Consider the following 21,621-nt stretch of genomic DNA (forward strand, 5'->3'; position numbering starts at 1 on the left):
CCACTTAAGCATTCTTGCCTGGAGAATCCCATGGACAGAGGAGCCTGGTGGGCTAAAGTCCATGGGGTCGCAAAAGAGTCAGATACAACTTCGTGACTAAACAACTACAAACAACTATGATTTTAATGTATTTTCTCATATGTTGAAATCCTAACCTTCAAAGGTGATGGTATTAATATGTTGGGCCTTTGGTATTAGTATGATGTGATTAGATCATGAGGGTGGAGCTCTCATGAATGGGATTAGTGCCCTTATAAGAGAGAACCCATAAAGTGCCCTTGTACCTTCTGCCTCCTGAGAATACTGCAAGAAAATCTGCAATCCCTGGCCCATTTGCAGCCTCAGCATCCACTCTCTGTAAAATGAGGCTTCAGCATAAAGAGGTGAAGTGAGGAAGGGAGTGACTACCTTGTCCAGTCTGCTTCTGCTACTTTCCAGCTGGGTGATTTTGGGCAAGTGGCTCAGACTCTCTGGCTTCACTTTCCTGCTGTGTAAAATTTTCAGGACCTACCTCATAGTGCTGTTGGAAAACTAAAACTGGTTAATACACATACAGTGGTTGAAACCTGAAGTCAGACTGCTAGGGTAATGAAGTGGGCAAGGGGATGTGGGCCTGAAGACCTAGAAAGGGACTCTGGGGCTGACAATATAGTCTCACCTTGCTGAGAAGCCTGGAAATTGTCTTCACCAAACCCTGAACCCACTTTCAGCAGCCCTGTGCCAGTTGGATACCCAGCTCTGCTCTTTCCCAGCTGTGCGACCTTGGACAAGTCAGTTAACCTCTCTGAACCTTATTGTTGGTAAGGCTCAGAATGGCAAATGAGTTGGTAAATGTCAAGCAGTTAGCCTAGTACTTGACATGTAGGAGTCCTCCATGAGAGTTAACTGCTGTTCAGTCACTAAGTCGTGTCTGACTTTTTGTGACCCCCACGGACTGCAGCACGCCAGGCTTCCCTGTCCTTCACTATCTCCTAGAGTTTGCTCAAACTCATGTCCATCGAGTCGGTGATGCCACCCAACCATCTCATCCTCTATAGCCCCCTTCTCCTCCAACCCTCAATCTTTCCCAGAAAGCAGAGAGGCCATTTAACCTTCACGCTAACCTCCTTCTAGCATGTCCAGTTTCCCGGAGGAAGCATAGTTCTGAGAGCAAGAGGTGTTCCTTCAGCCCTTTTAACAATTTTGTAAGCATTTGGTAGGAAAGCCCTTTCTGCCTAAGCTGGGTGGAGGGGTTTCCTACTGATTGATAAGGTTATTATTTACTTAGTCAACAAACACTCATTTCTCCTGCGAGCACTGGGGAGCCATGGCAGGTTCTGAGCAGGAGAGGTCAGCAGGGAAGTCGGTGGAGGGGCCAAGACTGGGTCAGGAGACCAGCGAGGAGGCTAGAGCAGGAAGGAATGTGGAGGTCCTGAGGTATGGGACGGGGGAGGAACAAGCCTTGGAGACTGAGGGGCTCAAGGGGTGGGAGGAAGCTATACGATAAGGGTCACAGTGCTCCCCAAGGCCAACTCCATGGCCAACTGTTTCTGAGAGACTCAAGATAAAGGAGGTAGGGCTTATGACTGCGAGATCCTGCTGGAGGGTTTGATTGGCTCAGCCCAGGTCACATGACTGCAAAGTCCTGCTGGAGGGTTTGATTGGCTCAGCCCAGGTCACATGACCGAACCATTTGCCGCAAGGGATTCTGGGAAACTGAGTTTCTAACATTTGGGCTTCTCCAAAGGAGGTGGTGAAAGGGTGGAGAACTCCCTCAATACAGAAAGGGCTTCGGATGCTATGTGGCCAAGAGGAATGTCAGATGTCCACACAAGGGGTTATTAGGGGCCCTGGGGGCTGGGCTGTGTGTGACGTGGCTAGATCCTGTCTCTCCTTTGCTCACAACCCTCCAGGACTCCCATCAGAGCCCTAGGACCCTACAGATCTGCTCCTGGCCCCCCTCCACCTCACATTCTTCCTCCCACTCTCCTCTCCATCTGCTCCAGCCTCCTCCCTGTCTCTGTGACATGCCAAGCCACGCCCACCTCAGGGCCTTTGCGCCTGCTGTCCCCCTTCCAGATACTCACATGGCTGGCTCCCTCTGGTCTCTGCATGGATGTCACCTCCCCAGAGAGGTCTGAGCTGATCTCCTCCTCTGTGTCCTGTCACTTGCATCTTTTACCCTCTGTCTCTTTCCTTCAAAGCCCCATTGTCCCCAACATTAAAATGTATAACAACTTGTTCACCCTCACTAAAATATTAACTCCATGAGGACAGGGGTTTGGGTTATCTTCTGCTGGGTGCCAGTAAGTGCTTAATAAATAATTGTTGACATGATACGTGCATAACGATTCTAGACCAGTTCCTTTTAGTTCTCTGGGCCTCAGTTTCCGTAACTATGAAGGAGTGCTTTGACACACTGACCTTGCTGGGACAGGACAGTGAGGGGAGCGATCAGGGACTAGGCCCCAAGGAGAAAAGTTTTCTAAATAGCCCCCCTCCCACCAGAAACATCGGGAGAGGCAGAAAGGGCCCCCCTTTCCCTAGATGAGTGCTCCCTGCCTAGGAAGAAGCGGGGGGAGACCCAGGAGGAGGGAGGAACTCCGGAGGGAAAGGAACATTCTCTTCTTTGTTTCAATGCTGGGTGCTCCCTGGTTTCCTGCTCCCTGGACTTGCCCAATCCTTGTATCCTGCAGTCTTGGTGTCTTCTAGGCCGAGGACGCTGTTCCCTCTGTGACGTCCCATTTCTGCAGGATCTCCTCCTCAGCCCTTGCGGTCCCCGATCGAACCTGGATCTGAGCATGTCCCTGACCTGAGCCGCCGCCCAGCCCCCTTCTACCGTGGCTGGGGGTAGCCTCCCCGAGCTCTCAGCTGCCCTTGTAAGGAGGCGAGGCCAAGGGACACCCGAGACACTGGGTTATAATTAACCCGGACACGTGGCGACCTCACCCCACCAACACCTGCCCCCGCGTCCCCCCAGCCCCAGCACCTCAGGTCTCCCAGAGGAGATCGCGAGCAATGAGCTCTAAAAATAAACTCCCTTCCCGGCAGGCTGTCCCTCCCTGTCCCCTCCACAGCAGAAATCTCCCTGGGTCACTGGGCTGGTGGACTGGAGTGGAAAGGGTGACCATCACCTTCAACCTGGCCTTGAGTGAGAACTGCCCTAGCTCGGCCCAGCCTCAGTTTCCCTCCTTTGCACTCCCGAGGAGGAAAGTGCATCCTAGCACAGGCTTCTGGGATCAGGCTGTCTCCTGTTCCCGCCTTGGCCTTGGTCACACACTGCCTGTAGCTGGGTGACAGCAGGCAAGTCACACAGCCTCTCTGGGCCCTTTCCTCTGCAGGAAAACCAAAGACCTGACCTCCAGGAGCCATTGCAAGGTTTCCCCAGGGACAGAGCTCAGGACCTGCTGTGTGCTGGGGTCAAGGCCACTGGGGGCTCACGGGAGGCCAGTGGCCTAGCGGAGGGCCAGGGGAGGGTGACTTCTACGTGCCTGGGACGTTTCCTGACACTATCCCGTGGCCCCGGCGGGGCTCCAGCTGTCCCCGCCAGCCCGACTCAGCACTTGGTCGGGGGACCGGCTTGGTGGCGGGGGGGATATGGGCCCAGACCCTGGCGTGGCCCATACAAGGCCATAGGCTGGGCGCGAGGCATGCCTGGGTTCGGGGTGGGCACGATGCCTGGGCAGTGAGGTGAAGAGCTCAGCTGCCCTCCAGCCCGCTCCCAAGGGGCAGCCCTTCCCAGCCAATCACACAGCCCAGGCCCCCCCCTATATAAGGCCAGGGCTGCAGGCCCTTCCTTTGGGTCAGTGTCGCCTCCGGGATACAGACAGCCCCTTCCAGCACCGCCCAGCCAGGTATTGCCCGGGGTAGGGTCCAGAGTGGGGTGTCTTCCATAGGGGCCAGAGGTCGAGCTGTCTCTGGAAGGGACCTTGCACGTTGTCCCCCACATGCCCCCGCACACAGGCGGGTCAGTGTGTGGCAAGGTGGTCTTTGTGTCAGAGAGTCCCCTCCACCTGGGAGCCCCTGACTCCTGGCCATGCCTTGTGATCGCTGGGGCAAGCGTCCTGGGGGGAGACCCCAGGATGGAAAGGAGCCTTGACAGCCACCAGCTGTCGCCCCCCTGCAAGGGGCTGTGGGCTAGGCCTTGTTCATGATGGTCTGTCGCCAGAACTGGGTGCCGTGAGCCGTGGGAGGTGTCTGTGTATCACCTGTCAGGGGCTTTGCCTTGGTGACCTTGCCTTCTGCAAAGCGTGACCTTGTGTCTGTCTGACTTTCCGTGGCTCCTGCATGAGTCCCTGTATGCCGGTGTCCCTGAGCTGGGAGGTGTGCATGTGTGGGCCCGTTTACCCATGCGACCTGGGGGTGCATACGGGGGTGTGCATGAGGGGCTCTGGGTTATGTCTGTTGCTGTCCCTTGGGCTCCCCCACCTTGCTTCCCTGCCCTCTCCCAGCCTGCCCCCAGAAGGGATGGAGGTGGGGACATGCTCTGAAGGGGGCTTTCTCGGCTGAAAGCCCTTGAGCCCCAAAGCCTGAATGCATGTGCTCCCGGCCACCCTGGCCCACCTGTCTCTGGCCTGCTGACGTGGTGCAAGCCGAGCCTCTGGAATGTGGGGGTGGGGTGGCAGCTGGGGGTGGGGAGAGGAGTCTGCCAGATTCTAAAAATAAATCCCCACGCTGGACATGAACTCCAAAGGCTTTCGTGGGTTCCATCCCCCCTTGGCCTGATGCCTCGGCCTTCAGCTCACCCTCGTGCCCATCTCCTTCCCACCGTCCTGCCCACTTCCCATTCCTGGAGCTGGGAATGAGCATCTCGTCCCTACCACCACCGCCAAAGGGTCCTCCCTCCTCCTGGGTCTTGGGAATAAAAGTAAGAACAGCACAGCAGCCACCCCTCTAGGTGTGCGCGCTAGTTTCAGACTCTTTGTGGCACTATGGACTGTTAGCCCACCAGGCTCTTCTGTCCAAGGGATTCTCCAGGCAAGAATACTGGAAGGGGTTGTCATTTCCTCCTCTAGGAGATCTTCCTGATCCAAGGATTGAGCTCTCATCTCTTACATCTCCTGCATTGGCAGGCAGGTTCTTTACAAGGCCCCAGCTCCATGCCAGGGCCTGTGCTCCACTGGCTTCGTGCTGAAGCTCAAAGAATCCTCCTGGTAACCCCATGGGAAAAGTTCAGTTCACAAAAGACAGAGGCTAAGAAAGACTGAGCAGTTGACCTAGGGTCACACAGCCCAGAGATGGCACGGATGAGATTTGAACCCAGCTCTGTTGACCTCAGAGGCTGAGCTGTTCTTAACTGTTCCTTGCAGGACAGGTGTCAGCACACAGAGGTGGGGGCGGGCACTCAGCCCTCCCTCCCACCCTGCCCCTCCTCCCTCGACTGAGCACCCAGGAATCTTCATAGAGAGAATGTCCCTTCTCTGCTCACACACTCATTCCCAGCAACATCCTCCACCCTCACCAGCTCCTCATAATTCCAAACAACAATAATAACAATAGCAGTGTTCTTGCCTGGAGAATCCCAGGGACGGGGGAGCCTGGTGGGCTGCCGTCTATGGGGTCGCAGAGTTGGACACGACTGAAGCAACTTAGCAGCAGCAGCAGCAAATTAATGATGAGTGTGTGCCGGCCCTATTTTAAGTGCTTCACATAATGAACTCATCGCATCCTTCCAACACCTCCATGAGATAAATGCTCTTCTACCCGCATTTTACAGGTGATTACTTTGAGGCACAGAGAGGTTAAGTAACTTGCCCAAGGTCACACAGCAGAGCTGGGATTCAAAGCCAGGCTGCCTGATTCTAGAACCTACACTCTTATATATCAGTTATCATGTCTTATCACAGGCTTGAGGGGTTCTCCCCTCCATTTTTCTAGCTGGAGAAACTGAGTCTCTAGCAATGTTATTAGCCTGGGGTCACCAGCAGGAAAAGGCAGAGCTAAGATCCCAACACCGGACTGATGATACATCCTGTTGAGATGCAGGGGCTCAGAGAGGGGATCCCTCTGGCTCCAAGTCACACAGCCCAGGACTCAGGACTGGTCCTCAGGCCTGCCTGACCCCAGAGCCTGGCTCTGCTCTCTTGCTGGTCCCCGTGGATGTGACCTAACTTCCCCCTCCACGCCTCCCCACCAGGCCCCCCGCACCACCGCCACCATGCCGTTCGGTAACACCCACAACAAGCACAAGCTGAACTTCAAGGCTGAGGAGGAATACCCAGACCTCAGCAAGCACAACAACCACATGGCCAAGGCGCTGACCCTCGAGATTTACAAGAAGCTGCGGGACAAGGAGACGCCCTCTGGCTTCACTCTGGATGACGTCATCCAGACCGGTGTGGACAACCCAGGTAAGCCTCCTGGGGAGCGTCCCAGGGACTGTGGGGCTGGTGTGTGTTGGGGGATGGCCTGGAGGCTGCCTGCCAGGCCTCAGCCCCACCTCCCTGAGCCTCAGTTTTCCCATTTCTAAAGTGGGGACCATACTCATGGGGCTGCTGTGAGAAATAGATGAGTTGAATGTTTGAGGGCCTGGGACAGGGTCTGCCAGATGGCAAACCACTCGCTAAATGTGTGTGAGTATCACGTGAGACTCCCCTGAGGGAAGCTATTGCATTTTCCAGGCCTCAGTTTCCTCACCTGAAAAATGGGCACCCAGGTTGGGAAAACATAGGCACGTGGAGTGGCTCCTGGCACCGAGTGGGCGCTCTGACTCTGACAGGGGCTTCCTTCTCCAGGAACACCCCACCAGGGCGGGTGGAACTGGGCAGGAGACCAGCTTCCAATCTCAGCCTCCAACTCATGACTGAGGGAAAAGGCCTTTTCTCTTCAGGCCTCTGTTTCCCCACTTGAGAAATAAGAAGGTGTTTTGTTTTGTTTTGTTTTGTTTTTTGGCCACAAGGCATGCAGGATCTTAGTTCTCCAACCAGGGATTGAACCCTGGCCCTCTGCATTGGGAGTATTGAGTCTTAACCACTGGACCACCAGGGAAGCCCAAGAGGGTCTTTCAAGTCTCTTCTTATAAGTAGGGGTTGAGAGTCTCTAAGGTTCTGAACTTTTTTAAGGGACGATCCCTTGATTTGGGGATTCTCACGTGGTAATATTTTTAGCAACTCACCCCCCAGACTCTCCTTTCTCCTTTGCCCTGCACTCAACGTTCTTCTCACCACCCACCCCCAGATACTGCCTCGATCTCCCCCAGTCTTCTCTCCCAATTCCTACCCACCCTCAGCCTCCTCAGTTCTGACCCGCAGTGCTCAGTGAAATCCCTTGCATGTACGCACGCATGCACACACACACCCATGTGTGCACACAAAGTCTACACTGGACCCAGGAGCCCAGGTCTTCCCCATGGGTGACAAGCACCTCTGACCTCCCTCTGACCCCCCAGGTCACCCCTTCATCATGACCGTGGGCTGTGTGGCTGGTGATGAGGAGTCCTATACGGTTTTCAAGGACCTCTTTGACCCCATCATCCAGGACCGGCACGGGGGCTTCAAACCCACAGACAAGCACAAGACTGACCTCAACCATGAGAACCTCAAGGTCAGCTGCCCCAGGGGAAGGGCAGGGCAGGGGGAGGGGGAGGAGGCGTGAGGAGACACCCAGAGAGACAGGGAGACAGAGATGGAGAGAAACACAGAGGGAGATGGGAAGAGAGATGGACAGGCAGACACAGAAAACAGTCAAGGTGGGGAGAGAGAGAGAAAGAGAGACAGAGTCAGGGAGGGAGGGGGAGAGAGGCCAGCGGGGAGGGAAGAACCAAAGGAAGCAGCTGAGAGCCCAAGAGAGCTGGGAGGGCCTGCAGGGGAGATTTGATTTTGGTGGGGAGGGGGCAGGACACACAGGATGGTCCGCCAAGCCCTGATCCCACCTGTTCCCTAGGGTGGAGATGATCTGGACCCCAACTACGTGCTCAGCAGCCGTGTCCGCACGGGCCGCAGCATCAAGGGCTATGCACTGCCTCCCCACTGCTCCCGCGGCGAGCGCCGGGCCGTGGAGAAACTCTCCGTGGAAGGTGAGAGCCCCCATCCCAGCTCTGGACCCCCTTGTTCCCCCATTTGCCAAAACACTGCAAGAACTTGATAATCACGGGTGCCTGGTGAGTGACAGCTGGCAGTATTACCCCTGGGGGAGGTCTAAGGGATGCTGTAAAGATTTGACACCCAACTGCGCCAGGGTCCTGACCTTCATCCATCTATTCATCCATCCATCTATCCACCAAGCAAACATTTACGGTTGTTCTGGCCCTGTGTGGGGAGCTGGGGTTCCCATGATGAATAAGATGGACCAAGGTTACTGCTCTCACAGAGCTGTCAGCCTGGTGGGGAGATAAGAGGAATCACTGAAACCAACAGAAGAATAAGATCATCCCCAAATGCCCTGAAGCCAAGAAACAAGGGTTGTGGCACAGAATGACTGTGAGAAGCTATGTTGGAAAGGAGTTGAGACATGACTGACAAGAAGGAGTGGACCTGGGGAAGAAATCTAGGCAGGTGAACAGCAAGTGCAAAGGTCGTGGGGTGGGAAGGTGTGTTGGAGGAAGAGCAAGGAGACCAATGTTGCTGGAGCTGAGTGGGTGATGGGGAGAGGGGAGGAAGTGAGGTCAGGGGGTGTTGGGGTGGCCAGGTTGTACAGAGCTTTGTGGGCTGCTGGGAGGACTCTGGCTTTGACCCTGTGGGAAGAGGACGCCGTGGCAGAGTGGTGAGTAGAGAAGGGACAGGTTCAGACTTGCATGGATTCCCCTGGTGGGGAACAGTCGGTGTGCAGAGGAGGAGAGGCTGAGAAGGGCAGCTGCAGGGGTCCAGGCGGGGCCGGGGAGTGAGGGGAGCACTGGGATGGGGAGAAAGAATGGGTGTGTTTGGAGGTAGAAGCATTAGGGCTGGCAGGCAGTGTCATTCTGCTAAATGTTTAACAACTGGCTCTAAAAAAAAAAAAAGCAGCAGCCTTGATTTGCTGCCAGCAACTGCCAATTGCTCTGGTGTAAATTCTCCTACAGAGGCCCATGTTGAGCCAACCACGTGACATCATGCAGGGATGGGTAATGGGAAGAGATGTGCAGTAGCATGTCATTATGTGGAATTTCCAGCATACAGATACAACAGGTGACTTCAAGAACATAGAAAATAGTAAGTGTAGTAAAGTAATTAGCAAGTGATAGTTCTGAGTACTTACCACCTTCACTTTAAATACTGGGTTGGCCAAAAAGTTCATTCTGAAAGATGTTATAGGAAAACTCAAATTTTTTGGCCAATGCAATATAGTTTATTTGTTTTTGTCATTTATTTTTAACAATATAACATAGTATGTAGTATATGATATAGAACATATTATATAGTATATTATACAAATATGTATAACATATTTTACAATATGTGTATTATAGAAATACATTATACACATAATACATATTTGTCATGTCTTATGAAGATATGAATATATACAAATGCATATACGTATTATATATTTATTACATACATAATATACATGTGTGTGTATGCTCAACTGCTCAGTCATGTCTGACTCTTTGCAAACTCATGGACTGTAGCCCGCCAGGCTCCTCTGTCCATGAGATTTTACCAGCAGGAATACTGGAATGGGTTGCCATTTCCTTCTCCAACACTTAATACATACTATGTATTATGAATACCTATGAATATACACAAATAATATATATACTACAATATAATATCGTTTACTGCTGGCTCCCAGATTGCTGAGACTGACTCTGTTCTACCAGCCAGCAGGAGTGAGCACCAGCACTCTACTGCCCGCAGGTAGACTGACTGGACGTGAGAATTGGTGGCAGGCAAGGGAGAATCCACGCTTTTGGTCTTGAGCACATGGTGTGGGTGTTCCCAGGCCTGGGAAGACAGTGGAGGAGCATGTTTTGTGGCGGGGGTTGCTTAGACACCTTTAGAACCTCCTCAGGGTCAAGGCCTAGGCCCCTGAAGGACAGCAGTGTGGGGTCCCCAGGGCCTCTGCACCCCACTTGTAGGGCAGGCTGTTGACCCCTCCTTCCTGTGGCCCCTCACCAGCCCTCAACAGCCTGACGGGTGAGTTCAAGGGGAAATACTACCCTCTGAAGAGCATGACAGAGCAGGAGCAGCAGCAGCTCATCGACGACCACTTCCTGTTTGACAAGCCCGTGTCCCCGCTGCTGCTGGCTTCAGGCATGGCCCGAGACTGGCCCGATGCCCGTGGCATCTGGTGAGGCCCCTTGCCCAATGCCCTCCTTTTGCCCCGCCTCCTCTAGTCGTCCCATGACCCTCCACGAGTCAAGACCATAACAGCAATTCTCCAGGGTGATCTTGCCCTCCACTCCTGCCTTCCCTGTGGTCTGAATGTCATATTTTAAGAAGCTTGTAACTCAGATTTGAACCAGACTCCCTAGGTTCAAATCCCAGGGCTGCCATTTACTAGCTGTGTGATCTTGGGCACGTAATTTAATGTTTCTCTGCCCCAAATCTCCATCTATAAAATGGGATCATAATAATTCATAGCTCTTGGGTTTCTTATGAGGATTAATGAATTAATTTATGCAAAGTATTGGTAAAAGTGTCTGGTATATAGTAAGTATCCATACTGGCCATTGGCATGATATTATTGCTAATTATTGTTGTTAGCTGGGCTTTCTATTAACTTTTTAATCCCCGATTCTGATGAAAGTGAAAGTTGCTCAGTCGTGTCCAACTCTTTGTGACCCTATGGACTGGAATTCTCCAGGCCAGAATACTAGAGCGGGTAGCTTTTCCCTTCTCCAAGGGATCTTCCCAACCCAGGGACAGAACCCCAGGTCTCCCACATTGTAGGCGGATTCTTTACCAGCTGAGCCACAAGGGAAGCCCAGGAATACTGGAATGGGTAGCCTATCCCTTCTCCAGTGGATCCTCCCGACCCAGGAACCTAACCGGGGTCTCCTGCATTGCAGGTGTATTCTTTACCAACTGACCTATCAGGGAAACTGTCCCCACCTCAATTCTGATAGTCAAAGGTTTTAAAAGGTTTTGAGAACCTCGGTTTCAAACAATTTGGAGAGTATAGATTGTAAGATTTTCAGTGTTTTCAGGTTCCACTAATGTCAGATTTTGTGATTCAATGGTTTCAAACATTTCCAGATCCTAAAGTTTTCCAGTCTAAGACTCCTTCTGCGATGTCACAATGTCATGGAAGGTTTATCAATTTTGCTTCTCGGTTTCCGTTTTTCAGCGATTCTGAGATCCTAAGATTCTATAATATTGTGCAAAGAATTAAGACCCTAAAAGCCACTGATCCCACGATTCGAGATTTCACGGGTCCTGTGACATTTAAAGGTGTAAGCTTCTGAGACTGTGAGATGCTCAGGCCACGTGCCCTTTAGGCCCGCTGCCCCCTAGCGGTGGACGTGTGTTTGCAAGAGGGAGGGGAACAGGGGGTCCCGCGGAGCCGGTTCCCTGACCTTTTGCTGCGCCCGATGCTAGGCACAATGACAACAAGAGCTTCCTGGTGTGGGTGAACGAGGAGGATCACCTCCGAGTCATCTCCATGGAGAAGGGGGGCAACATGAAGGAGGTTTTCCGCCGCTTCTGCGTGGGGCTGCAGAAGGTAGGTGCCTACCCTCGCGTGACTCCAAGTGACCGCCCCCCAGCGGCTTTCCGGGGCCCCGCCCCTCGGAACCCGGCTCCTCCCAGCACCGAAGCCACTCCCCTCAGCGGTGCTCCCCACTCGCTTTCCAAAGCCCCGCCCTCTGGAAAGCCGGCCCCACCCCTATCCTCAACCCCTCGGACGAGAACCGGCCTTCAAGGCGTCCTCAAGCCCAGCCCCCTCAGAATCCAGCCATCGTTTGTGCGGTTGGGCCCATGCCCCAAGAATCTCGTGCCTCCAGGTTTTCCAGACCCGCCCTCTCGGACTCCTACCCCCACCGACATTCTCACCCCCTGTCCCTCGGATCCCTGCCCGGGTTGTGGGCGCATTTGGGGGCACCCGCAGCGCTGATCGCGGGTCCTCTCCCCCTACCTCAGATTGAGGAGATATTCAAGAAAGCCGGCCACCCGTTCATGTGGAACGAGCACCTGGGCTACGTGCTCACCTGCCCATCTAACCTGGGCACCGGGCTGCGTGGAGGCGTGCATGTCAAGTTGGCGCACTTGAGCAAGCATCCCAAGTTCGAGGAGATCCTCACTCGCCTGCGCCTGCAGAAGCGAGGCACAGGTACGGCCCAAGTTCCCTCCTGCGGCTTCCAGGGCTGGCCCTTAGCGGCGGCTGAAGGGGAGCGGCGGCATCCCCACGGCTTCTGGGGGTCGGCAAGGGCTGCTCCTCTGTGAGTTTCAGTTCTTCCTCTGACAATAGGCTTCAGCACGCCTTATCTCAGAGAAGTCCATATACCACCATGGTTATATGGCTGATATACACTGTGTATGTCCCTGGGCGCCTAGGGGCCTCACTTTCCCATCTGTAAAGGGGAGGATGGTCAGGATTCGATCCCAGGCAGCCCGGCTCCTGAGCTCAACTCCGTTACCCAGTGTTGGATGGTTGAGGGGTGAGGTACCTAAAGCCAGCCCGAGAACAGACAGACGCTCAGGAAACTACATGCATTTAACACAGTAGGCATTCACCCAGTACGTCCGCCTGCGCGGTTGGCACGGCGGCCCGCGTTCCAGGCTCCGCTCCAGCATTTCTGCTGGCTCCTTAGCCCCTGCCTCCTACTCCCGCAGGTGGTGTGGACACGGCTGCCGTGGGCTCAGTGTTCGACGTGTCCAACGCCGATCGGCTGGGCTCGTCGGAGGTAGAACAGGTGCAGCTGGTGGTGGATGGTGTGAAGCTCATGGTGGAGATGGAGAAGAAGCTGGAGAAGGGCCAGTCCATCGACGACATGATCCCCGCCCAGAAGTAGGCGCACAGCCAGCTCGCCGCCGACTGCCGGAGCCCCAGCCCAAGGGAGGACCCAGCCCACCGGAGGCCCGCCCCTTCATCCTTTGCCCCGCCCCTTCCTCGTGAAGCCCAGCCTAAAAACGTTTGGTCCACCTGGGGCTCTATCCATCCTTCTAGTTCCAGTTCCAACCAGAGTTCCAACCAATGGGCTCCAGACTCTGGGTTCTGGCCAATGAAAAACCTCCCTTACAGTCTCCTCTTCTTTTTCCCCAAGCTCCGCCCACCATCGGGAGCTCTGGCTAATGGAGCTCACCTGGAGCTGTTGCTTTTTCTCTACTCAAAGCAACAAATAAAAGCAATGGTGGCCTTAGCGTTGTGTTTGATGGTTATTAGTACTGAAGGGGGAGAAGGAGGAAAAAGCTCCGGCAGTTGGCCACTATATGACCTCAAGGTGGCTTGTCGTCTCTAGGCAAGTCCTAGGGCTACACGTTTTATCCCACCTCTAAAGTGAAAGGGTTAGTCGCTCAGCCGTGTCTGACTCTGTGCGACCCCATGAACTGTATAGCCCGCCAGGCTCCTCTGTCCGTGGAATTCTCCAGGCAAGAATATTGGAGTGGGTAGCCATTCCCTTCTCATCTTTTCCCATCTCTAAAATGAGGCAAGTTCAGGGTACAGCATCTATCTGCGATCCAGAGGTGTGTGGTCCAGTGTCACACACTGAGCTTGGGCCCTTCCCAACCTCTGCTGCCAATCACTCATGCTCAGATCTCAAACACAGGATCCATTCTAGGGAGAAACGGAGGTCAAACGAAATATCTGAATTTGCCCTCCGGGCCTCTGGTTTGAAACCCTGCATGCATCTCATCATTATCTACTCCATGATGCTTTTTCCTGACCCTCTTTCTGTGCAATCTGACTTCAGATCTGAATGTATATATATATGCTGCTGCTGCTAAGTCGCGTCAGTCGTGTCCGACTCTGTGCGACCCCATAGACGGCAGCCCACCAGGCTCCCCCGTCCCTGGGATTCTCCAGGCAAGAACACTGGAGTGGGTTGCCATTTTCTTCTCCAAAGCATGAAAGTGAAAAGTGAAAGTGAAGTCGCTCAGTTGTGTCCAACTCTTAGCGACCCCATGGACTGCAGCCCACCAAGCTCCTCCGTCCATGGGATTCTCCAGGCAAGAGTACTGGAGTGGGGTGCCATTGCCTTCTCCGTATATATATATACATTCATATATATATATACACAGCCCTCTATAGCTGCTACCAGTCTTTTCAATTTCCCTTGCTTTGCTCAAGCACCTGCCATGGTTTCCCACATCTCCTAGAATGCTCTATTACCTGTGCTTCTTCAAGGTCAAACAAATACACACCATCTGCCGAAGCCTCTTCTTCCCGGTTCTTTTCTCCTGATTCCTCTATACACTTTTCCATTCCTTACACTGTGCAATTCCCACCCTAATGTCTGCCCAAGCTGTTTCCTCCTCCAGGCTGGAGCTTGGGTCACAGCATCCCTGTGAAGTCTTTGAGGACAGGCCTTTTGGACAGCTTGGTTCTGTGAAAGAACAGGAAGTGGTCATGGGGTTGGGAATGGGAGAAGCGGGTAATGGAAGGTAAGAAACATCTGAACACGTATTGGGCGTCAGCCACGTCAACCACTTCTACTTGACCCAATAGGATGAGGCTTTCATTATCAAGCGGGTAGCAAGTGGGCTCCCAAAGAGACAAAGGTTTTAGAAGAAAATGTGAGGCAAAGTTAGGAAGACAGAGCCCGCCAGGGACCTGGAGAAGGCACTTTTTCCATCCTTAAGTCACACAGGTAAAGGGCCCTTAGAGATCAAGCAATCTCTCCATTTTCCAGAAGGGAAACTGAAGTCTAGGGATGGCCCCAAGAGTTCCCAGAGAGATTATGGAAACGGAAGAGACCCCAAAGGTCAGGGTATTCAAGGTCTGGTAGACACTGGGATATCCTTTAGAATACTGCCTCCAACTGAAGATCTCATCACTAATCCGAGCTCCACCCGCAGTGCCACATAGAGCACAGACCACGGTCCCAGCCAGCCAAGTCCGCCATCCAGGCACCTGTCAGCTACCGTGTCTGTCCCTCCCATTTTGCCTCCTAAGCCTGAAGTCCACCCCTTTCCTCCCCACCTTCTGTCACCCTGCCCTTCTGACCTGATTCCCTTCCTCCCTTCACAGAACAAACCTACCTGCCCGACTCTCTCTTACTCAACAACCTTGCTGTAGCTCCCCAGTACCCTCAGCACAAAGCCCAGGTAACTCTCCATGACCTTCAAGGCCAACCAGCCCTCCAGCCTCATCCCTCACAGTGACTCCACACTCAGTCAAGTCATATGCCATTTGCTGAAGGACTTGTAGTGTTGCTTCTCTCTGCTTAGAACTCATGCCTGCCCCCAACCCAGGCCCCCCAATTCCGCCATGCCTGGTTAGCTGCTCACCATTCTCCCTGTCCCAGGGGAGCTGTGCCTCCTCCTCCAGGAAGTCCTCCCTGGCGAGGGCAGTTTCCCTTTCTGCAGTCCCCCAACCCGCCTCACTGACTCCAGAATCATCACCAAGGACACGGCTGCCTCCTCCCCTGGACTGTGAACCCTAAGAGGGCAGAGGTGGGGTTGTCTTGGCCACCACTGTGTCCCCAGCCTAGGGCTGGGAACCAGGGAAGAACTCAGGAATTGAGGTTTTTGTGACAGGGTTGGTTCCCCTGCCTCACCTTTTTTTCTACCCTTTCAACTACAAGCACCTTTCGGCAGTCCTGTTATGGCCTAACTCATGATAGGATTATGATTCTCCCTCAGACCCTGAATTTTTCAACACTGACCACCTTTTTTTTTCCCTTGAGCCAGCCACTCTTAATTTTTAGCCCCCTTCAGTTCTCGTTTGACTTTCCTGTCCGATGAAGAATACAACAGTTGACCCTACCATGACAACTGCCTCACAGGCAAGTGAGACAGTTTAACTAAGCTTCTTTCCTGCAAGCAACCCTCCGTGGCTCCCAGTGCCCTTGGATAAAAGCCCAGACTGCGCGCTTAGGCCCACAAGGCTCTGGTGAAGTACCTGCCCTCCTGCGCTGGACAGCCCTTTTCTGCTTACATCTATCATGCTTCTACTTCCCTTATCGTGACACCTTGACTTTTCTTTGAGGAACCCCTCTAAGTCCAGCTCTAGGTACAGGCCACTCCAGAGTCACAGTGACTGGTTTGGGGTGATCACATGACTTATCCGGGCCAATGAGAGCCTGTCTTGGGACTTTTGCTTGAAGTTGGCAATCAGGAACTCTGCTATAGCCCCTAAACGGGAAGGATAAAAGCTTGGACTGCTGGTGTCACCGTTGACACCAGGCACCTATTGGATGAAACTACTAGAATGAAACTTACACTGAAAAAAGCAGAGATGAGCCAGCCTGTGGCCTGAATCCAGCTGTACCTAGTCAGGCACCCCTGGCCTATGAAATGAGCAAATACCTTTTTGCTTAAATGTAGATGGATTATTAGTCCTAATACAGCATTCCTCTTGCTAATTTTCCACCCAGCCCCCAACACAGCAGCCATACTGAAATTACCCACAGTTCTCTGAGCTATACCATGCATTCCCACTTCCAGGCTTCTGCCCAGGGGATGTCCAACACCTGGCCAACTCCTACTCATCCTTCAGAGCCCAACTCCAGCATCAGTTCTTCTGGAGTGCCTTCCCCAAACCCTCTCACTTTCTCTTCTAGCCCAACCCCCTCCAAAAGCAATGGTTTCTCTAGTGTCTATCAGAACCCATGTCCCCCATAGACAGGGGCTCCCTGCATCTCCGTTTCCAGCACTGGGCCTGGATGGAGTAGGCACCGGTCAATGACTGTTTATTGAGTAAATGTACTACTGGAGTAAGAAGTGGCTTAGAGTCCAGTATATCATGTGGGTGGGTATGTGAGTGGATGAACAGGGGTCTGATATAGGAACTGGGGCCTCGTGGATGAGGCCGAGTCCCTTCCTGCCCTCTTCCACAATCACCCTTGACCCCACACCCCCACTGCTCCCATTCTGCAGATGAGAAAATCGAGGCTCAGAAAGGAGAAACCACTAGCCCAAAGTCACACACCTCTTCATCTCACTTGCAGGTGAGGGCAGGGAAGGAAAACCCCAGGGTCAGCGTGGGGGAGGGGGGACTCTCCTAAGTTTATTGGGCATCAGGCTGCAGGTGAGGGGGCCGACAGGAGGAGGGTGGGGGGTGTAATAACTTAAAAACCAGAGGTGAGAGCGGCAGCTCCTCCAGAGATCTCTGCAGAAGGGAGGGTGTGGGGGTATTTACAAGGATTTGTACAAAGTGCCCCGCGCCAGCCTGGGGCAGGAAGGGGGGATTCGAGCAGGAGGGGTGGGGGAGGGGAAGGAATTTGCCTCTCTGACCCCCACTCCCGGCCCCCCCACACCCCAAATTCTTCAGTCTTTAGGCTCAGCAACTCTTCTTGTCCCTGCCCAAGGCCTAATTCTTGAGCTGTCGGGGAATGGAAGTTTCCTCAGTTTCCTTTTCTGCCCCGCTCTGCCCCCAAAGTCTCCTCAGGTGCCCCATGGCAGGGTGAGGGGGGACCGGGTGGGCTAGGGGCTCCAGGAAGGTGCCAGCTCCCCCCTGCGAAGCCCCTTCACTCTTCTCTCCTGCTCAGCGGGCCCCGGAGAACACAGAGGGGACAACCTCTGCCCCCAAATCCATTTCAGGGAAACTGAGGTGATGACAAAGGGAGAATCCCCTCCTTGACCCCCTTTCTCTGTCGAAGTGAAGGGGGCGAGGAAGAGGAGAGGACTCGGGGCCGTGGCGGCTCAGAGCTCGAGGTCGTTGGAGATGCGGGTGACGAGGGTGCGGAAGGCCAGGGCAGTGCCCGCCACGCGGCGGAAGAGAACTCCCCGCAGGCCCGGCCGGGGCAGCTGGCAGACCTCCACTTCGAAGTGGGACAGGGGCTCGGGCCCGCCCGCACCCCCGTGCAGGCAGGCCAGCAGGAACGGCTGTGGCTGGCGGCAGCGGCAGCGGGCGGCCGCGGTGGCCTGGCGCAGAGCTGCCATCAGGGCCTCGGGCGGGCGCGAGCTGGTCAGTTTCACACTCCAGGGGAATCGGAGCAACCTGGGGGCGGTTTCCGTTTGATCCCAAGGTAGATGGCAACTGAGGTGGGAAGATATGACGGGTTAGAGATGGGAGAGAAGATGAAGGTAACCCGCAGTTCCCACATTGGGACAGGCTTTCCTATACCTCTTCTCAAAACCTCTTTTACTCCAGGGGACGGTCTTTCCGCTGTACAAACAGCTGTCCACCTGGAAACGATATTTCCCAGCTTCCCCTGCAGCCAGGTGTGGTCTTGTCTCCAAATGCCTGGACGTGCGTGGAAGTGACCGCCTAACTCCGTATCACCTCTTGCAAAGGAAACTGTGTGCCCTGGACTCTCTTGCCCCACCTCCTGTGAGGCTGCAGCACGAGCTAGCGTGGACTGTGAAGATGACAGGGCTCTAGGGGTGAGGATGTAGGGGCCCTGGGTACCCGAAGGATCTCACATAACAGAGTGACCCTGCCAGCCTGGCCTGGACACACGGTTTGTGTGAGGCAGAAACTTATTCCTGTTTGTATTTTGGGGTCTCTTCCCTATAGCAGCTCAATTTGTTTCCTAACATGTCCTTCTTCTGGTAATAATCATTTTTCCGTTGGAGAACCAATTCTCACTCTAGACTAGGGATTTCTCATACCTGGGAGCAGTACTGTCTTCCAACGGATATTAGTAAATTTCTGAGGGCTTTTTGATTGTCAAAACGTCTTGGGAAGGGAGCGCTGCCTGCATTTATCATGGTGGAGGGATGGTTCAAGAATGATACACATTCTGAAGTGTGTGAAAGGGCCCTGCCTAACAAAGAAATGTGTCTCCTAAAACACCAAGAGTGTTCTCCTTGAGAAGCATTGCAGATCTAGTCTTTCTGGTTTAGGTGGGGCAGACTCACCTCTCAGCTCCAAGGGTGAACACATGACTCACTTCCAGGCAAAGAGAGCATTCCACATCTCTCCCCACACTCTGATTGGTTCAAAGATGAGCATGTGACTAAGTCTGACCAATCAGAGTACTCCACCCTTCTGGTCACAGGCATTGGTTTAGGGATGGACATGTGACCCAACTCCAGCCAATGAGATTAGGTCCTGGGACTGTTGGCCCTGCTGGGGAGGCTCCCTATTTTCACTGAGGTTTCTATACTGGCCCAGGGTTCTCAGCAACCATTGTGCCTCACTGGATGAGAGGGGAAAGGTGGTGTGGTGTCAACAGGGGGAGGAGTGGGTTATAGATGGGAGAGGCTGAAGTTAAAGATGGTCAAGGGATGATGCTCAGGGATGGAGTTGGACATGAGAGGAAATCAATGCGGGGGTGCACAAGAGTAAGTGGCAGAGAAGAGGGGGTCATAGAAGCATTTCAGGAAACTGGCCTTGGAGGATGAGGCTCGGGCCCCGACCAGGGGTCTGGCAGGGGTGGTAAGGAGAGGTGCTTACACAAGAGGGGTCTGAGGCAAAAGGGGGGGCACAGACACTCACCTTGTGACCTCAGGTCCCCCGATTCTCTCAGGTTCGTCTGTGACCCTACAGGAAGAGTGGGGGGATGAGTGTCTAATTTGGACATAAAGGGGCCCCCCCTCCCTCAATCCACTGCCTCCAGGACTCGGGTAGTCCTTGCCTCAGCCCTGGTTCCTCCCTGAGGGCTGGAGCTGGGCTGGGAGTCAGGATTTGATCTCCCTCTCCATACCCAGAAAGGGAGCCCATTCGGAAATGGTTAGTGCAGGTTGGAGGAAAGATACTGAAGAATTTGGAGGACAAAAGAGAGGCAGGGTGGGTAGAGACACACCTACATATAGGAGACAGACAGACACACAAACCCCTCCTTCAGCCTGTGCTCAAATGACACCTCTGTAGCGAGGCCTGCTCCATTTAAACTGTACCCTTCCTTCCCATATCCTGACAGGCACATCACCACCACCACCACCCCACCCCCATTCGTGGCTCTGTTTTTCTCCTTAGTACTTGCCACCACCTGATAGTCTATATACTTTATTTATTGTTTACTGTCTGGGTCCCCTAGTAGAATGCCCTGGGCAGGGATTTTATCCCTCTCGTTCACTTTACTCTGGGCTCACGATGGTGCGAAGCACACAGTAGACACTCAAAGAATAAAAGTGATAGAAAACATAAAGTATTTTCCGGGGCAACATTCAAAGCCCAGTCCATGTATCACCTCACTTAGTCTGCACAACAACCCTGTGAGGAAGATACTGTTATTACTATCCCCATTTTAGGGGAAAGGAAAGTGCGGCCAAGAGAGGTTGAATCATTTGCTTAAAGTCTCTCAGAAGAGCTCAGGGTCTGAACCCTGAGTCTGGCTCCAGAGGCCAGACTATTATTATCTGAGTAAAGGAACGACCAGAGCCCACATACAGACCCCCTACCCAACTCACAGCGCCCCCTCCCGCCAGGCCCGCAAACGGGTCAGACATGCAGACAGGGAGGCAGAACCAGTGAGAGCAGAGGTGGAGGGGACTTACTGATTTTGGATCCCTGGGGCAGAGAGGCGCCTGAAACGCAGCGGTTAGAGTTCTGCCGTTTAGAGGGATCGAGGGTAACCCTGTAGTGTGAGGAGGGAGGTGAAGAGTGATGGAGGAAGAGGAGGAGAAGGAGACGGAGATATCGGGGTACAGGAGGCAGAGTAGAGCAGAAGACAGGTTAGGGCCCATCAGCCCCCATCCCTCTCCCTGTCCCACATGTCCCATGGGGCTCACCTTCGGGTCAGTTTGGAGGTCAGCTTGGTGAAGAGGTTGGTGGTGGGGCGGGGCCGCCCAGTGGGCAGGGGCGTGGCTTCGTGGGCTAGTGTGGGGGAGGCGGGGGGCCCATTCTGCACGCCCCCACCTCCCCCGCCCCCTGCCCGCCTGTCTCGGACCTGGCCACCGTGGAAGGTGCTGCGGATGGTGGAGCCGCGTGCCAGGCGGCTCCGCTCCCCTGATGGGGGAGCCAGGCTGTGACTGGAGGGAGAGGCGGGGGGCACCCGTGGGGTACCCGAGCTGTGGGCAGAGAGGTACAAGTTAGGGTGGAGCTTTGAGGCAGGCCAGAGTCCTCAGTCCCTCTGATTCCTCACTGGTCTGTCCTGAGATCAGAAACCTTTGCCAAGCTGGAACTCAGAGACAGGGCTGCGGTGCAGAGCTGTGTGGGTTGTGCCCTGCACACCCTTAGCGTTATTTGACTGACTCTTCTCACCTCCTAAATCATTCTTCCTTCAAACCATCCTTTCTTCAAGCTCTGTCCCCTCCAAACCATCCCCTGTCCCAACTCTCCTCTCTCCAAACTTGGCAATTGAATAGATTCATATATACTTTTAAATGAATCCCCTGCTATTTGCCATCCAAACCTCAGGAACCACATCAATTGTGCAAACACTTTGCTATCTGAACTTTCATTATTCAAACGTGGGAGAGGAATAGATGTGAACATCAAGGAAACTTACATTCATTATGAAAATTTTCAACAGGTAATAATAAAGAGGAAGGAACCCTCTCTCTAATTCTCAAGATTCTGTGTAGGCAGGGGTGGCTCTATTATCCTAGGACCTTCTTCAGGCCCTCTGACCCTCCCAGTCCTCACAGCAGAAGCCAGACCTCCAATTAATATCCTTCTAGGGACCCCAAGACCAGCCAGATCTCAAAGAGGGAGCCCTAATTGGCAGATACCATTACCTCTCACCCAGAATCCATACACAAGGTTTTACTCTTAGTAACCAAACCCGTAAGAGTA

General features: G+C 53.7%; 2 protein-coding genes across 4 annotated transcripts in view; one reads left to right on the top strand and one right to left on the bottom strand.

The window, feature by feature from the left end:
* The first annotated feature begins 3,263 nt into the window (after window positions 1-3,263).
* On the top strand, window positions 3,264-13,195 carry CKM (creatine kinase, M-type). 2 transcript variants are annotated; one of them, XM_027515481.1, is made up of 8 exons: window positions 3,264-3,282; window positions 6,116-6,329; window positions 7,367-7,521; window positions 7,861-7,993; window positions 10,014-10,185; window positions 11,436-11,559; window positions 11,976-12,165; window positions 12,669-13,195. In XM_027515481.1, exons 2-8 carry the CDS (start codon window positions 6,137-6,139, stop codon window positions 12,845-12,847), a joined length of 1,146 nt encoding a protein of 381 aa, XP_027371282.1. In that variant the 5' UTR covers window positions 3,264-3,282; window positions 6,116-6,136; the 3' UTR covers window positions 12,848-13,195. The 2 variants fall into 2 exon arrangements, with proteins under 2 accessions (XP_027371282.1, XP_027371281.1); XM_027515480.1 differs by lacking the exon at window positions 3,264-3,282 and adding an exon at window positions 3,669-3,833.
* A 3,466-nt stretch (window positions 13,196-16,661) lies between these two features.
* The window catches only part of MARK4 (microtubule affinity regulating kinase 4), a 30,123-nt gene continuing 25,163 nt past the window's right edge, over window positions 16,662-21,621 (bottom strand). Inside the window, exons 15-18 of one of the 2 annotated variants that reach the window (XM_027515483.1) lie at window positions 20,616-20,894; window positions 20,382-20,461; window positions 19,381-19,425; window positions 17,815-17,976 (exon numbers count right to left, since the gene is read on the bottom strand). In XM_027515483.1, the coding sequence (XP_027371284.1) occupies window positions 17,912-17,976; window positions 19,381-19,425; window positions 20,382-20,461; window positions 20,616-20,894 (469 nt within the window). In that variant the 3' untranslated portion in view covers window positions 17,815-17,911. Of the gene's footprint in view, window positions 17,977-19,380; window positions 19,426-20,381; window positions 20,462-20,615; window positions 20,895-21,621 lie in introns of both variants that reach the window. The other variant, XM_027515482.1, reaches the window with a different exon arrangement.

The sequence above is a fragment of the Bos indicus x Bos taurus genome, chromosome 18 (genome assembly GCF_003369695.1).
Source record: "Bos indicus x Bos taurus breed Angus x Brahman F1 hybrid chromosome 18, Bos_hybrid_MaternalHap_v2.0, whole genome shotgun sequence".
Classification (NCBI taxonomy): domain Eukaryota; kingdom Metazoa; phylum Chordata; class Mammalia; order Artiodactyla; family Bovidae; genus Bos; species Bos indicus x Bos taurus.

Coding starts and splice junctions, on each gene's coding strand:
- CKM (XM_027515481.1), top strand. CDS start 6,137: ATGCCGTTCGGTAACACCCACAACAAGCACAAGCTGAACTTCAAGGCT. Junction 7,522..7,860: donor TCAACCATGAGAACCTCAAG/GTCAGCTGCCCC, acceptor CCTGTTCCCTAG/GGTGGAGATGATCTGGACCC. Junction 12,166..12,668: donor CCTGCAGAAGCGAGGCACAG/GTACGGCCCAAG, acceptor CTACTCCCGCAG/GTGGTGTGGACACGGCTGCC.